At 47.3% G+C, this 16,607-nt stretch overlaps 1 protein-coding gene across 2 annotated transcripts; it reads right to left on the bottom strand.

Moving 5' to 3' along the window:
* Positions 1–317: 317 nt before the first annotated feature.
* Positions 318–16,135, bottom strand: LOC112542688 (solute carrier family 2, facilitated glucose transporter member 11-like). 2 transcript variants are annotated; one of them, XM_088143706.1, is made up of 12 exons: positions 16,055–16,135; positions 13,704–13,802; positions 12,463–12,623; positions 10,896–11,020; positions 10,153–10,282; positions 9,846–9,994; positions 8,335–8,522; positions 7,909–8,019; positions 7,334–7,435; positions 6,669–6,744; positions 990–1,117; positions 318–760 (listed from the first exon to the last, which is right to left on the bottom strand). In XM_088143706.1, the coding sequence occupies exons 1-12, from the start codon at positions 16,076–16,078 to the stop codon at positions 554–556; spliced, it is 1,500 nt and encodes a 499-aa protein (XP_087999832.1). In that variant the 5' UTR covers positions 16,079–16,135; the 3' UTR covers positions 318–553. The 2 variants fall into 2 exon arrangements, with proteins under 2 accessions (XP_087999832.1, XP_087999833.1); XM_088143707.1 differs by lacking the exon at positions 7,334–7,435.
* Between the last annotated feature and the right edge of the window lie 472 nt (positions 16,136–16,607).

Here is a 16,607-nt window from a genome sequence, read left to right as displayed (position 1 = left end):
CACACAGCATAGAATTCATTTCCTCAGAAGATAGCCTTAAAAGTGGGATTAAATACACCCGTGGCAAAGAAGATGATAAACTACTCTATCCGGATGGTGGTGGCTGTGCCTTCCTGTCCTTCTGTAGCTGGACCAGAGGGCAAATTCCAGGCCCCTCCAAGATTCAGATGATGCGGGTAGAGGTGAAAGTCAGCCTGGCATCAGGTGCCAGGGGACTCTGGAAGCAGAGTCTCTTCCTCCTCGTGTAAAGACAGGCCGCAGTCCTAGCAGAGCCAGCTAGGCCCTATATGGTTTATCAAAAAGTACAATATTATCCCTTTAAGAATACAACGATGTTTTATTTCCGAATGGATTTAGTGTCTTTTTTTCCCCGTCAGGACAAAAGAAGCACCATTTGGTGACTGGACCTGCTTTTCAGACGCCTGCTGCTGTGCATCAGGGATGGAGAAGCAACTGCGGCACCTTCTTCCAGGCCGCCATCTAGAGGGACCCCCACAAAGCTGCAGTGCAGCTCAGTTGGATCACGCAGGGCTTCTGCAAGAGTCCAGCTTTGTCATAACTTAGTACAGAATTCATGGTCTTCGGTCAGCTTGGTTTCTAAGACAGGGATTTGTTTCTTCTTAAAATTAAGTTTATCAAACTCTTCTCGGATTTCGAGGATGGATTTTTTCTTCGTCTCGGGCAGGAAGAAGTAAATAAGAAATCCTGACGTGTAAAGGGCCCCCATGAAGATGAGGAAGCTGAAATGACGGAAGTTTTCCTGAGGATGGAAAAACAAATACCCCACAATCCTTTAGAATTATGAAGCGAGCATCTCTTAGTTGAACGTGTGCTGTTGCTTGTCCTGGGATTCAGCTCATACTGCCACCTTTGCATCATTCTGCAGGTCAGCTTCAGCCAACCGCACGAAGCTGGCAGTTGACTCCCCCACCTTTCTTGCAGATAATACAGACTGGAGGAATAAACCCATTTGGACAAGAATCGCTTACCACAATCAATGGAAACACCATTCCGAGCACAAAGAATCCAGCCCAATTCAGGACACCACCAATCACAAAGGCAGATGCTCTGGATGACTGATCGAAGATTTCCACCCGAACAGAGGCTGTGGCACCCGCTATGGTGAGAAGCAGAGGAGAGTTTGCCGCTGTTCTACACGTAACCCTATGGAGATTTCTCATCAAGTGGATTTCCTGAGTGGCCACCTTGGCTCAGTAGCACCGCAAAACTTAGCTGTGGCCAGGAGGGGGAACCAGCCGTTTGATTAACTGTGGTTGGGGAAGGGAGAAGAGAAGTTGGGATAAATTTGGAATGGGGGCTAAAGATGGTGCCCGGGTCTAGCAACTGCTTCAGCTCCTGAAAGACATGCAAGCCGAGCTGTCTCCAATCATCAGGAGTCTGCAGTGTTCCAAATCATGACACGTCAAACATATATGTTTCTACCCATGGCCAGAAGCACTTTTATCTACAGAAGTGTTGCTTCTTTTGGCAATTTCTTTTGTAATTCTGAAGTTGGGAAACGGCTTCAAGTATGTCTATAACTGCTGTAAAGAAGATTGGAAGTCGCTTCTTTCAGTATCTTTTTGTTTTCTTTTTCTTTCTCTTTGCTCTTTATTGTTTTCAACACCCCTTTCTCTTCCTCCCTCCCTCCCTCCCTCCCTCCCTCCCTCCCTATATTGCTTTGTGTTTATCTTTTAACTTTGTAAAAAACCCCTTCTTTAATAAAAATGATATAAAACAACAACAAAAGGAAACACCAACCGAAAGGAAAAGGAACAAGAATAAAAGGGAAGGGAGGAAGGAAAAGAAGACATCTCCTGAAGAAGACACTGGCGGTAATATGTTGGCCTTAGATATTGCTGAGATTTCAGAGCCTCAGCCTGGTTTCCAACAGGAAAGGTAGCATTGAGGCCAGATGTTTATACTGGAGCTCCAGATGGATTAGGATGTGGAGAAAAGAAAAAAGATTAGGATGCTTAGTGTAGATGCAGATGATTTGGAGTCAGTCCCTGGGAGGGTTTGCAGCATTTCTGAGGCCTTTTGTCCTGGCACAGGGCAAGAAATTGCAGCTGTGGCTGCATGGAAGGTGAAGGCAGAGCAATCCCTCCAGATAGGTTGGCTGGATTGTTCTGGGTAGCCAGTGGAGGGACAGACAGCAGCTCGGTAAGAGAGAAAAGGATGTATGGCTCCTTCCTGGAGCTGATGACAGCTGGCTGATAGTGCATGGTGTTTGGCCAGAACTGTGGGAACTCAGGGAAGAAAGCTATGTGACGGAGTTGTAGGTGGCCTCCACGTTGGCTGTGACACCAGTACCAGCTGTGTTGTGGTGGCTGCTCTCCTCACCAAAATCTAGTGCATCTCTGTAATAATGATGGCCTGGAAATGCCCTTTGGTGGCATCTTTGGGCACCCAGGTCAGGAATAGCAGGGGAAGCAGTAGCAGGCCGGTGGACCTGCGAGAAAGCTAGCCTGCGTCCTGTGGCTGTTGTACGGCTGGCTATTCGGCTGTTATGAACTCCCGAGCTACCCTGACTTTGGGTCCAGTGAAGGACTGGGGAACTCCTTTGGTAGCCTGGCATAGACTCAAGCCATTCAGGCAGAAAGGCTTATCCTTACAGCCCCATTTCACAAATAGGCTCTCACATCTGGCTGTCTGTGTAGTAGCGCCCCTGAAAGCTACCACAATACAGAGTCTTCTGGATAACAATGGGTACACTCCCATCCCTTCCCTGGCATTTCAGCTGATGCCACACCCAAAACCCAGGTGGGCAGATTTCCAAGAGGGGGACCTACCTGATTAGGTTCCTGAGAGGTGACATTGAGCTGGGTCCAAATGGCACTGAAAGTTTCCTTTCAGGAAGGGGCCATTCCACCTGCCTTAAAGGAAATGTTATTTTGCCCCCTCCTCAAGAGGCCATCCCTGGACCCAGCAGTACTGGACAATTTTTGTCCAGTCTCCAATCTTCCCTTTTGGGGAAGGTTCCTGAGAAGGTGGTAGGCCTGCAGCTCTGAAAGGCTCTAGAGGAAGCAGATTATCATAGTACCAAGATGGCACTGATCACACTTGTGGGCCTGGGATGGGAGTATTGTATCCATCCTGGCTCTCCCTGACCTCTCCATGGTTTTCAATATCATGGCATTCTTTTAGACCAGCTGAGGGTATTGGGAGTGGGGGGCACAGTTCTTTGGTGATTTTCTTCCTTCCTCTAAGGTGGGTTCCAATCTGTTTAGGCCTCTGTTTTGTTGGGTGCTACAGGGCTCAACTCTCTCCCCACCCCTATTTAACATCTACATGAAACTGCTGGGTGAGGTCAGCACAGAGTATGCTGATGATACTCAGTTATATGTCTCTGCCCTGGGCCATCCAAGAGATGCTGAAAAGATACTTTCTCAGTGCCTGGAGACTGTGCAGGTTTTAATGGGGAAAAATTGACTTCAGACTGAGTGAATGTGGGTTTTAGAGTACCCCATATCTAGTGATTTTCCATTATTACCTCTGGATGGAGTAATACTCCCTGAGGCAATCTGGGGGTCCTCCTGGACTTGCAGCTCCTGCTCGAGGAGCAGATGCAGCCATGACCAGGAGGGCCTTTGCACAGTTCCATCTTCTGCACCTGTTGTACCCATTCTTAGATTGCAAGGCACTGCTCATGGTCACTCATGTCTTAGTCACCTCCCAATTGGATTATTGTGACACACTCTGCATGGGGCTGTCCAGAGCATTTGGAAGCTTCAGCTGGTCCAAAATGCAACACCACCTTCCGTATTGAGCATACCATGAAATGTGCACATAACATTGGTGGTACATGAGTTGCACTGGCTCCCATTGAGCTTCTGGGGGCAATTCAAGCTGCTGGTTGCCGCCTTAAAAGCCATACATGGCATGATGCCAGGTAACTTGCGGAACAGCCTATCCCCAATGGTTTCTGCTCATCCCACTACATCTTAGAGTGAGCATGATCTGGGTGTTCTTGGTGAAGAAGTGTTATGTGGTGGGTCCTCTGAAGCACACCTTCTCTGTCATGGAGCCTCCTCCCTGAGATACGGACAGCCCGACCCTGTTGGCCTTTTGGAATGCCACGAATGTCAGGTTCGGTCAGCACGGGGCTTCGGGGAAGCTCGCAGCCAGACCACGCGGAATCCACCGGCGGTAGCTAGCGAGGAAAAGAGGAACTGAAAGCGCCGCTAATTAACGGGCCACCTGCGCCCAGCCAAACAGGAAAACCGCAGCGGAAGTTTTTAACTATAAACTGATAACGGCGCGAGCCAGCAATGAACGGGGCCGCAGGCAGCGAAACAAGATCGCAACGCAGCACAGAACCCGCGGGTCTGCACGTAGCAGGGAGGGACCAACCCAGCCGGAGGGGGACTGGCAATCAAGGACAATGGACCCTGACCGATCCTGCCATCATGAACAATCAAGGGGGATTATTGGGGGCCCAATAGTCCACAGCTGCATCGCGATCACGAGGCGGGAAAAAGCGCGGGAAGGGGGGAATATAACAAGTGATGCAATTGTACCAAGCCAGTCCTGGCTTTGCTTGTGACTACTACGTTACGCATGAGTAAACCTTCTTTGTGAACCACACGTGTCACGAGAGTTTCTCTATCGAATGGGGCAAACCTTACAACGAAGACCTGCTCTTCCCCCAGGCACTGGGGCCAGCTTGATGGAGCTCTGGTGTGAGTAAGGTTTTGTTTGATATGTTGAGAATGTAACCAGCCTTTGATTCCATATTCATGCCAAATGAATATTACACACATACCCACTTTATCATATGCTTTCTCTTAATCAATAAATGGACAAGCAAAAACCTGCTGTGCATACTACTTGCCCAGCATAAAAGCCATACCACAGTTCCCAAAGGTTGCCCATGATAATCTCCTATGCTCTTTCATTCAGAATTCTGCCAGGCACGCTTTACAAACAGTTATTCTTGCTATCTTTTCCTTTGTGTAAGGAAAGAACACTGGCATTTTTTTAGTCATCAGGCACAGATGCAGTTTTAACAACTTCTGTGTTAAAGAAGTTGCACAGCCCCTCCATAAGCAAACCACTATCCTTGTGTTACCATTTCTCCTGTTACACCAACCTGCAGCCTTACCATTTTTTCAGTACTGTCACAGCACTTAATTCATTTTCATCATTTTATTTTCTTGGACCCTGAAAATTTGTAGCACCTGTTTTAATTCCATTTTTTTCACACATCTCTATCATTCCAATACAAATTTCTAAAATATTCTTTTCATCATTCTCTCACTTCAGTTTCACCTCAGTTTAGCTTTCTTTGCCCACTTCTAAAGCATATTTTTATTTCTATCAGAATAATTTGGCATTTTCTCTGCCTCTCTTAATCTTAAGTGTTCTTGTTCTCTTTGACTACAATTTTTGCATATACTGTATATTTTTATCTCTGTACATGTTATACAGTATCTTTTACTCATCCCAATTTTTGCAGCAATTGGGGTGTGTATTTTTTCCTCATTCACAGCCTCTTTACCATCCCAGCACGCTTTCCATTGGCATAACTCCAACACTTCTGCAACACTCTACAGCATAATTGTTCCCACTGTATTCCAAGCAGCCTCCACATCCTCTTTCTTTTTCTCCAGTTCCTATTTGTTTTGCTGGGGAATTAATGTACCTTCTGATTCTTTTCATGCAGGACTCGTACTGTCTCTTTCTGCAGTTATTCTACTTTCATTCTTGTTACTTTTATATTCTTGTTACTGTCTATTTTTCCCAAAATCCACTCTTGACACCACCAAATCATGGTCTGTCCAGCATTCAGAACCTTTCATTAACCTTGTATTTTTCATTAATTCTCTCAGACTTCCCTCATAAGCGATCAAATCAATTATCCGTTTAGATTTATATTCTTTTCTTGTATATAAACAGACTTAAGTTTATAATCAAAATGAACAGACTTGCTCTGAGCTGATACCCTCCTATCAACATTTCCATTCATTCCTAGGTCTCAAAATGGATTAGCCATTCCTGCCTGTCACATTTATGTCACCTAATGAAATAATCTATTACTTCCTTCCCCATCTTTTATCTACATTACTTTATTTCATTTCAGTTGCTCCCCGCCATTTGCTTCTCTGCATTCCAAACTGCAATCTTGGTCATCATCCAGAGATACTGACCTACGCCGTCCATCATGGCTTTGGTCAATCATGGCTTTCACATAATACTTTTCAGCAAGATAGAGAAGGTTACCAGCCCTTCTGGGACTCTGCCAAATGAAGCATTCCTTGCTCATAGTGATGACTGTGCTGGTTAGGTTTGGTATTTTGGCCACAAGCACAACTAAAGCCCAGGTTTACCTCCAGCATGCTCAAAGAATTCTATGCCAACTTCTATGCCAGAGATGGTCTAGGCACCCTCTATTGCCAGTCAGTGCCCTCACACATTCAGGATGCACAAAAGCTTCCACAGTCCTAATCTGGGCCATATTCTGAACATATTCTGCATAAGCAGCATCCTGCTAAAAAAGTCTGGTTGTTGCTGGGATCTTTGCATTTTGGATTCATACTCGCAGCCTAAGCAGCTTCCTGGTGGGATATTGATTTACTGGGTACACTTTCTTCTGCCCCCTACTTTGAAAGCTTTAAATGGAAAAGTAACCTGTAGGTATCCATATAAATTTGTGCTAAAGGACTTACCTGGGCCCATTCCAAAGAAGAACACAAAACAGAAGATCAAAGATAGGATACAGTAGGGCATCCAGGAGAACCAGGGCTGAAATAAATAAAACTGCACTTTAGTTTATTAAGTTACTATTATTAAACTTGTATGCCACGGAACTCTCAATGTCTCATGAACTGGAGATTCCTTGTTGGTGATGGATTTTTATTGAAAGCCCACCAACAATAGACATCCCAAGTCTTTCCCCACTATTCTTGTCCTCCCAATCTACATGGTCCTTTGATGTGAGCAGAAGAAATTCCTCTTCTGGCTTTGCTCAGCCCTATAAGGACCCGTTCACCAGCCTTGATTCTTCATTGGGAATCCAATCACCTTCCTCAGCCGGCAGGTGGGTTGCCTCCTTCTTTTCTAACCACAAAAGTGTGTGTGTGTGCGGGGGGGACCTAATAAACCAGGGAAGTGCAACCTGGAGCCCCAGTGGCTTGGTTATCATTCCCAAAGCTCCTGCTATGATTTCTACTGTGTTCAATGAGAAACAATAGTAAGTACATTTAACTCAAGTTCTGTTGAGTATTTGGCTTAGACCCTCCTACAAGTTATAGTGCAATGGCCTCCTCCAGTAAATCACTCAACAGCTGTGCATCCCTTGCCTGGATGAGCAGTTCATGGAGCATTTGCTCACCTGCAGGGAGAGGGCCAAGGTGATAACAGCCAGCACAGTGCCCATCAAAGCATAGCCTGCCCAGAGCAACACCTTTCTTCCGTATCGTTCGATGATGAAGCTCTGTGGGGTTGGGGGAGAGAAATGACAGCTTGGAAGCAGCAAGGATGCACTTGCACCTTAGCCCATGGCTGATTCAGTGGCAGGTCTAAACAGGGTCCTATGGCAAGCCTGTTCATAGCTGGGCACAGAGGGCCATGCTGCTGCTTGACAAACTCCCTACCCCAAGGCCTGTTGGCTACCACACTTCCTCCCAGGGGCCAGGAGGAAGGAATGTTATCCCCCAAATGTCTTCTCCATCCAGTTCCTGCAAGACCTTATTTACATCAGAACTGGCCATGGTTTCAAAATCCACCACAGGCCTGGGGCTTGCAGAGGGTCCAACTCGTGACCACAAAGGCAGCCTATAGCCATGATCCTGTTCTGAAGGAAGGGGTGCCGTGTGCCCTCCCTTGAGGTGGGGCAGCAGCTGTCCTGGCCAGTTCCTGCTGCATTCCCCCCCCCCCCCCCCCCGCCTTGCAGAGCTGTTCACTCACACAAAGGACTGCAGAGAGAAGTTCACAGAGGCTCACTCCAAGAGCCAAGTAGGGGATGGATTCAAGATGAAACCCAGCTGTCTGGAGCACTTCAAAGGTGTAGGAGTAAATCTGAAGAGGGGGAACCATAAGAAGTTGTCAGAGGACCCTCACTGGCAGTGGGAAGCTGCCCACAACTGCCTAGGAGCAGTCCTGGACCAAGGGGAGGGTCTTTTCCACAGAGGGGAGTGAGTTGGGGACATGGTAGAACAAACCAGGCTTAGGATGGAAGGGAAGTAAAAGCCAGTCGGGACTTGGAAACCCTGCATCTCTGCAGCTAACAACCGGTTCAAATCCCAAGGGAAAAATAGGTCAAAGGAAATTGTAGTGAAAGTGTGTGTGAAAGTGAAAGGTGTCGTCCCCCCCCCCCCAAGGGCCTCACTCAACTGCCTGGATGCCGCTCAGCTGTGTGGTCACCACAAGGACAAGCAGCATGTACAGCTGCCAGCGCAGGGAAGGCTCCTTCACCAGCTCAAGGACACTCTTGCTCTGGGTGCTCTTCAGGGCCACACGCTCCTCCTGCAAGTCATCCAGCTCTGCCTGGTGAGACCCTTCCCCCCAAAAGGTCTTCATTGCTAGGAATGAGAAACAAGCCGTCTCATGACAGGGATGTGGGCATGGAGTATCACTGCCACATGACACAACTTTGGGCCCAGCAGATACATCTCATCTGACTTCCTGCCTGGTAGCAGAACCACCTGGCACATTTCTTCCTGGAGCCAGCTCTGCTTTGTGGCAGGCCAGAAATGGTGCAGCTGTTGTTTCTGTGGAGGAAAAGCACATGGGAGTTGGAGTGTGTGTGATGCTTTGCAGTGTGAAACTGTCACACTGACTGAGGAACGAAAGGAAAAGTTGAAAAAGGGGAGTGGGCAGGATTATCCAGCTCAGAGAACGTGAGACCCAAGATTGTTTATAAAGTCACAGAACTGGAAGGGATCTGAGAGTCTGCTCAGTGCAGGTTCTGTTAAGGCAGTTTCGACAGATGGCAACTTAGCCTCTGTTTGAAGACCTCAAGAGAGGGGGAGAACTCACCCCTTCCACTGGCGAACACTCCCACAGTCAGGAAGTTGTTCCTGGTGCTTAGCCTGAACCTTCTTGCATGGACTTTGAATTGGTTCTGGCCCTGCTCTCCAGGGCAACAGGGAATGAGTCCACTCTATGTGAAAACCCTTTGGTATTTATTTATTTACCCAATTTATATAGCTGTCCGTCTCAAATAGATGACTCTGGGCAGCTGACAAACAATTAAAAACAATATAAAAACACCAAAATAATACAACAATTTAAGAACCATAAAAACTATATACAGGTAGTCCTTGCTTAACAACAGTGATTGGGACTGGCAACTCCATCACTAAATGATGTGGTCATAAAGCATAACATCGTGTGATGCTTACGATGGCAGTTGCAGCAGTTCCAGTTGCTATTGTTAAACAAATCCAGCATGATGATTAGGTGTGACGTCACATGATGCCCCAGAAAGCCATCTAAGAGTCAACTGCCACTTCTCCACCCGTGCCCTGAGGTGTTGGCTGATGCTACACCCGAAACCTGGCTGGGCAAAGCTCTTAGAGGAACACTCCCACTCCGAGCCCAGCCAGTCTCAGAAACACATGCCAGGTCAGCCCTCCCATCCGTGATCAACTCACAGATGAGGGCAGCCTTATTACAGACTGACCTGAGACTGCTCTGACATCTCCCCTCGGTTGTCTCTTCTGTAGGCTAAACATGTCCAGATCCTTTAATCATCTTGCATTGGGCTTCATTTTCAAACCCCTCCCCATCTTGGTAACCTCCCTTGAACCTGCTCCAGTTCATCACTGCCTTTTTGAGCTGTGTTCTCAGAGAGTTTTAAATGTTATCATTTCTTGTGGAAAAGAAGTGTTGTCATCTATTACCTTTCACACATCCTTCTTCATCTCCTTTGTGCAAGAGCAAGTGAGGTGGTGACTCAGGGAAGAATGGCAGAGTGAGCAATGGGACCAAGGCTGTCATGCCACTGAAGGCCAGCAGCAATGGCCAGAGGGTCTCACTTCCCAAAAGCTCCCTGGTAAAGCAGACAGAAAACCCAGATTATTTCAAAAGGCTTGTGGAGTAAGAGAGATGAGACATATTTCTGTTTGTTATCTTGTGCTCTAATGACTACAGCCATCAATGCTGAAAAATTAAAATGAAAGCATGGCATTTAGGTAAGTGTGACTATACCTTTGTCCCATAACTTGACCAAGGACTTTCCCCAAACACCAAAACACAGACGCGGTTGAATTAGTAAAGCCACGGAGTTTTTTGGGGGAAACTTCCCCGAGGTACTGGGGATGAAGAAGGATACACACACCTTGAATTGAAGGCAGATAACAAAGTTATTAGGACCACAAGAAGCAAAAGGGCTTGCTGCACTATCAGTCCTGATTTTCAGAGCTAACCAAGAACAGTCTGGCTACACAAGGGGAGAGGCACAAAATGGGGAGCTGAATGTTTGGAAACTGGCTTGACATTGGGGGGGGTTGATGCTGCACAGTGCTGCATAGGATGTGGGGCGGACTGGGTGAGCCTCCTTGTTCTGCCTGGCTCCCCAACCAGGACAGATCGCCTGACTCTTTCTGGTGGGACTCAGCTTTTCATCACTTTGACTCAGCCAAGGATTTGTTGATGTGGCTTGGCTAAATCAAAATCTTGATGGAGGCGAAAGAGAGCTTAGCACAAGAGGTAGCAGCCCACAGCCAGTGCAACAATGCAATGACACTGATGCCCTCTGGGGCTCAAGCTGGAGGCTCTTCCTCTGCCCTTCCAAATTAATGGTTCTATGACCCAGGGATTGTATGTTCACATAATGGACGCCTCTGTCCTGGGAATGACCATTTGGCCTCTTGTCCCTCTTAGTCATGATGTGTTCCCCTGGCCCTGCTTGAAGGGGGCCTAGCCAGCAGTTGTGAGAGGTGAGTGCATACCTGCGCTGATGCCACACAGGAAACGCCCCATCAAAATGAGCTCGACAGATCTGGCCATCTTGCTGAAGACCAAGAGGAAGGCACTTGCCAGCATGAGCATGTTGCTTCCCAAGAAGCACTTCTTCCTGTTCATAAAAAAGCAGGGAGGGGTGGCTAAGGAGGCCCATAAGCAGGTACTCCATGGATGGAAGAAGATGGGACTTCTGTGTCAGAGGGAGTGGCCTCTTCACAGGAGGTCCAGCTTCCTGTGAACCATCACTTCCTTCAGAAAAAACCCTGTGACTCCCTCACCCCATTGTCGGCAGCCAGGGTGTGGGGAGGGGGTGGGTGGTGAAAAATAGAAAGATTGGCAAAAGACACAGCTTAGAGCACCCCATTGTTTGGGCAGCAGGACCAGAATATGTCCTCTCTTTGCAGATTGTACAACATGTTAACCTGAAGTAACTCTGGAGCCTTTTTGGATTAAAAGGTCCCTCTCCTGCTCCAGTGCTGATGGTTTGCGTGACATGCTGTGTGACATCCCTCAGTTCACGTTATTGCCTGGAGATACATGGCCCTGTGGTAGCTGTAAGCGAATGCCTGCTCTGAGTGCAGAGAATCATAGCATGGGAGGGAGCCTGGAGGCCTTCCAGTCCATCCCTTTGGGGCATTCCTTTAATGAAGGGAATTTACATTATATTACATCCCTGAGAGATGGTTCTCTGTCCTTCGCTAGACTATTGCTGCTGCCTCTTTGGGCCATTCATTCCACTGAAGAACTTTCTTTCTAACATTCAGGAAGATTTCACTTTCCAGTAATTTAAATGCATCCCATGTCCTCCACTTGAGAAGAAGAGGAAACCAGTCTGGACCTTCTGTGTCACAGGCTTTGAGATTTTGAACAGGGCTATCATGTCCCTCTCAGTTTTATCATAGCTAAATGCATTCAGATCTTTGAGCTGTCTTCATAGGACATAGAAAAACCTCCCCTGACAACTGGAGAAACTAACTGTAATCTGGTTAGGAAGGTACATTTCTACCCTGTAGGTAACTTGGCTGATTTGACGTTACTGGCTTTTTAAAATATCGCCTAGCACGACTTCCAAAATATGTTCAACTTTGTTAATACAAACACTGAGGAGCCACTGAAAACTGATAAACTTCCAATGATCTTCATCCCTATTGTGTAATTCTATGGCATCAGGTTATGATTTCACTCTGATTATGGGTAAAGCATCCACCAGACTCTCAGCTGCACATCTCCTCTTTTCCTCGATGCATATTCTTCCCCCTCCTCCTCCTCCTCCTCCTCCTCCTCCTCCTCCTCCTCCTCCTCCTCCTCCTCTTCCTCTTTTTCTGACCCTAGGGTACTCAGGGGGCTTATAATAAATATAAATTATAACAATTAAAAAACCAACCAAGCAGCCAATTACAAATATTATTAGGGCAACTGAAAAGGCCTGACGGAAGAGGAAAGTGCTAATGGCTGCTGAAGGACTGTCTGGGACTTGACTGTTGGCATATTTTTCTTGTTGTTCCTGATCTCAGGACAGCCTTGATGGAAGCAAAGTATTCAATGGGGACCTACTTTCCATATCTGGCAGCCAGGCATCCACTGCTCATGGCGCCCAGGAGACCTCCCAAACCAAAGATGGATACCATCAAAGGCCACAATAAGGTGAGTGTTGCAGGATGGACCGAATGTCCAAACCTCTCCAGCCAAGTTTCATTGATGAACTCTTTGATGTGCTGGAAAAGAGGGATGTAGTTAGGCAGGTTTATCGCCACTTACTGTAGAAGCTCAGTTACAGTCCACAAGAAGGAAATAGCAGAAGACTCCTAGAAGAGGAGAAAGAAACAACCCAGACAAAGCTACCTGTAGTGATACAATGTTGGCCATCAGTCAGCTTGGCCATCAGGCTCAGTAAATGAGAACCTAGCACATTTTGGAACCAGCCAGGCATCTTTCTTGGGTGTTTTCAGGTCTCTAAAGACCACTTCCAGATTAAGTGGTGACATACAGAGGATGTTGTACTGCAAAAGAGAGAGTCTTTCCCCCAAATTGAGAGAAGCTGCTCCAGTTGCTGGAAGGGCCATGGTATTTCCTGAGGGGAAACAACCATTTTTTCAGCACCCTTTTGGGGTTGGGGAATGTTTAAAGATGGGAATGGAGGTGGGGAGCCTCGAAGAGGCATTCCTGAAGAAACCCCTAAAGAACTTCTGCTAAAAGGGGCAATGTGTTGGGGCACTTGGGGCTTTTGAGGCTGGATCTTGGAGGTGTCTGTCTCCCAGAGGCCTCCCATTTCTGCCATTATTTTTGAGGGAAAACAAAACCAAAACCAAAATCACTCTACCAGCAAACTGAAAGTCAAACACATTGTTGGTAATAAAGAAGAGGCTAATATTCTTTATACCAATTCTTTTAACTCTGTTTTTTTTAATGTAAAAAGTGTAAGTAGAACAGGATCTTGGGGGCATGAAGGGAGATGTCCTTTGGTAGACTGGCATTGCCTAGCACCATTTGGGGAGTCCAGCAGCCGTGCCTGAAGTCATCTGCCCAGCATTTGGTCTTGTGATTGTGTGGAAAATACCCCTTGCAGTAGAAAGGTCCTTCCACACTGCCACTGTTTCTACCACTCCATTCTACAGAAGCAGTCAGAAGATGCTCCCACAGCCCTCTTCTCTTCTGCCAAACACGCTCAGCCATACAGTAAATGACATCTTTCTTCTCAACCTCGGGGGATGAGTTCAAGGCAGGTGCTGCAGAGCTGGGACCAAGCACTGATTAGATCCTCCATGCAGATCCTACCTGGGACGGGGGCTGCTTACCACAGATGCATAGGTGATCATAGATCCTTGGAAGCCAACCTGCAGTGTTCCTCCGATTCCCAGGATAAGCATAATTTGGAGGAGTCGATGATACTGAATCTGGAAGGAAGAGAAGCAACACTTTTTTTTCTTAAACCAAAAACCTAGTTTGTATTCAAAAAGGCTCCCTTCCTATCCCTTTTTAAAGAATGCCAAAAAGGAGAGAATAAGAATGTGTCCTGCTGGCTAGAGAAGACCAGCTAGTGTAAGCAATTGCTTAAGATGCTACTTCCCAAAGCAACTGTGTTCATTCTTAAGGGCATTTGCTCCTGCAAGAGGCTGTGGTGGATCATGCTCTGCATCCCACCCCCCACCCCTTGCCTTGGGGTCCGGGGACTGTGCAGCTGTGCAGCTGTCATGGTGCCTCCCTATGGAACAGGCCCTGCCCGGAGGTGCAGATGGCCCCAACCCCACTGGCCTTTTGGAAGGTGGTGAAGACATCGTACAAAGACATAAAAAGCAACCAAAGCCAATGGGTCTACAGGACCCCCCTCCATGCCCATCCATGCACCCTCACAGCTATTAGAGACAACCCAAAGGAAGGGCCAGCTCCTAAGTGGGTGTTATTTATTTATTTATTTATTTATTTATATTTATTTTCAGACTTGTATGCCACCCATCTCCCCCAATGGGTGACTCTGGGCGGCTCACAATAATAAAAAAAGAAAAAACACAGGACTCTCCAGACATGGACATAATCTATAAATAGTTAAAAAACATATATTAAAAATGGCCTAAAAACCTCCTATAATTTGGCCCTAAAAACTTGTAAGATGCTGGGGGGGGGACAACCCCTCACCCCACCAGCCATCTCCACAGGTATGGGCCCCCCTCTGGCCCCCAGGCCTTCTGGCAGAGCCAGGATTTGATCTCTTTCCTGAAGGCCATGAGGGAGGGGGCACACCGCACCTCAGGTGGCAGGATGTTCCATAGGGCGGGCGCTACAGCAGAAAAGGCTCTCTGCCTAGACCCCACCAATCGAAATTCCTTGATGGGTGGGGTCTGCAACCTGCCCCTTCTGCTGGACCGAGTGGGGCAGGCTGAGATGACCGGGGCGAGGCGGTTCCTCAGATAACCTGGCAAGGTTTATGCAAAGTACATGTTGCTTCTGTATTCTCCTCGGCCAGGCCAGAGTTCAGGGTGTAAGAGGGGCACCGGACAGTTGCTTTTCAAAACTCTGGGGAAGTGGCTGTGTCTTCATCCCACAGGACTGGCTGCACTTGGATACCCCTCAGCTTAGACTGTCAGCATTTAGTGCCCCCCCCCAAATCTTCAAATGCCTTGCAGCTATATGCCTTATACTGTAGCTTTTAAACCTTTTAATTAAAAATAGTTTCCCCCCCCTCTCTCTTTTGTGTTAAATTTCCTTTGACTGGTCCCAATAAGACCTACAAGAGGCATAACATCGTTTTAAAACAAATTTCACCCTTCCACACATACACATTGAGAACAATCCTGGAAAATCCTTCTCAGACCAATGACTAAGGCAGCCCTCAGTCTCCCCTCTTCCCTGAGATGCTCCCCTGTGGGGCCTCCTGAGGGATGACTGAAAGACGACCATTTGGGATCTTGGGAGGGGACAAGGAAACTCCTCTCAGGATTACCAGGAATGGAGTTTTGTGCTTCCATGAGCAAACATTGATCTCTTGGAAATTCCAAGAGCTTTTCCCATCTGGGGAGGGGACCATGATGGAAGGTCAGGCTTCCTGAGACTGGAGCTCCAATTTGATAGTTTGGCCTCCCAGCAAAATATTTGGTCCTCTGAACAAGGGAGCAGAAGCTCTGAAGAAATGAAGTGACTGCTTTACAACTTGTAATGGCTTAAGCCACCATTTTGTGCTACAAGCCCAACTCTAACAGTCAGAGTATACTGGAACAACTGGTACTTTGGAAGGGCGAAATCAGGATCCTGGAGTTGGAAGTCCAGGGGTCCCCAAAGTCTTCAGCTCATCGATCCCTTCATGAAGTTTCAGATGGCTCATCAAGCCCCAAACATTTATTATATGAAAATAATTTAACAAATACTAATTTAATTAATAGTAGTACTATTAATAATAGTAATAATAAGAGCAACCCCTTGAATAGTCCCATCAACCCTTGGGGATCAATATTGACCACTCTGGGGAACTCTGACCTAGCCCAACCCTGTGCCTACACAGAGTCCCTCAAAGCTGGCATGCTGGGTCCTGCACGTGAGGAGGTCAGGGAAGATGTCCATACAGCATGCGCTCGACTTGAAAGTAGTTGCTGCTGAGCCTTTAGCAACCCCTCAGAATGAGATGCTGGGGAAACCTGGCCTGGCTTGTACTCACCACATCCCAGAAGATTGGTGCCATCTCTACTCAGGGCTCTTCTAGATCCTGTCTCTAAGGGAGGGCAGTCCTGGACTTTGCACTCTCTATTTCATTTCTTTGGTGCAATCCCAAATCACCCAGGTTAATGTTTTGCTATGCCAGTTCATTCACTGTAATGATTACAAGAACATAGGGTGAAATGGCACATTTCGCCCTTCCAAATGTCCACTGGTTTAGACTAAGTCCATAGGATCTGTGATGAAGCAGGAGGGAAGGACAGGCTTCAGAGGGAGCTCCTCTGCAGTCATGGCCTGCAGTGACTGCTGGATCTCCCCGACATCCCCTTCCTGAAGTTCCCACTTCATCATATTGAAATCAAAGGGCGCCATCTCAGCCACCTGAGACAGAGGGCCACCCAAGTCCAGAGTCAGGTTTAGGGCTTGATAGATAATACCACATTTTCCTTATCCTTTTAAACTCTCCCATTTCCAGCTTCTAGAGCTTGGACTCACCAGAAGGAGCACTGCTGAAGATCTGGGTTCAGGTGCCCCACCTCCCAGCCCCTCATAAC

The sequence above is a fragment of the Python bivittatus genome, unplaced genomic scaffold (genome assembly GCF_059951505.1).
Source record: "Python bivittatus isolate LINGU-HERP-01145 unplaced genomic scaffold, Pbiv_v1 ctg000390_np1212, whole genome shotgun sequence".
In the NCBI taxonomy this organism is placed as follows: Eukaryota; Metazoa; Chordata; class Lepidosauria; order Squamata; family Pythonidae; genus Python; species Python bivittatus.
The sequence above is the reverse complement of the archived record's forward strand: the minus strand, read 5'-3'. Positions and strand labels throughout refer to the sequence as shown.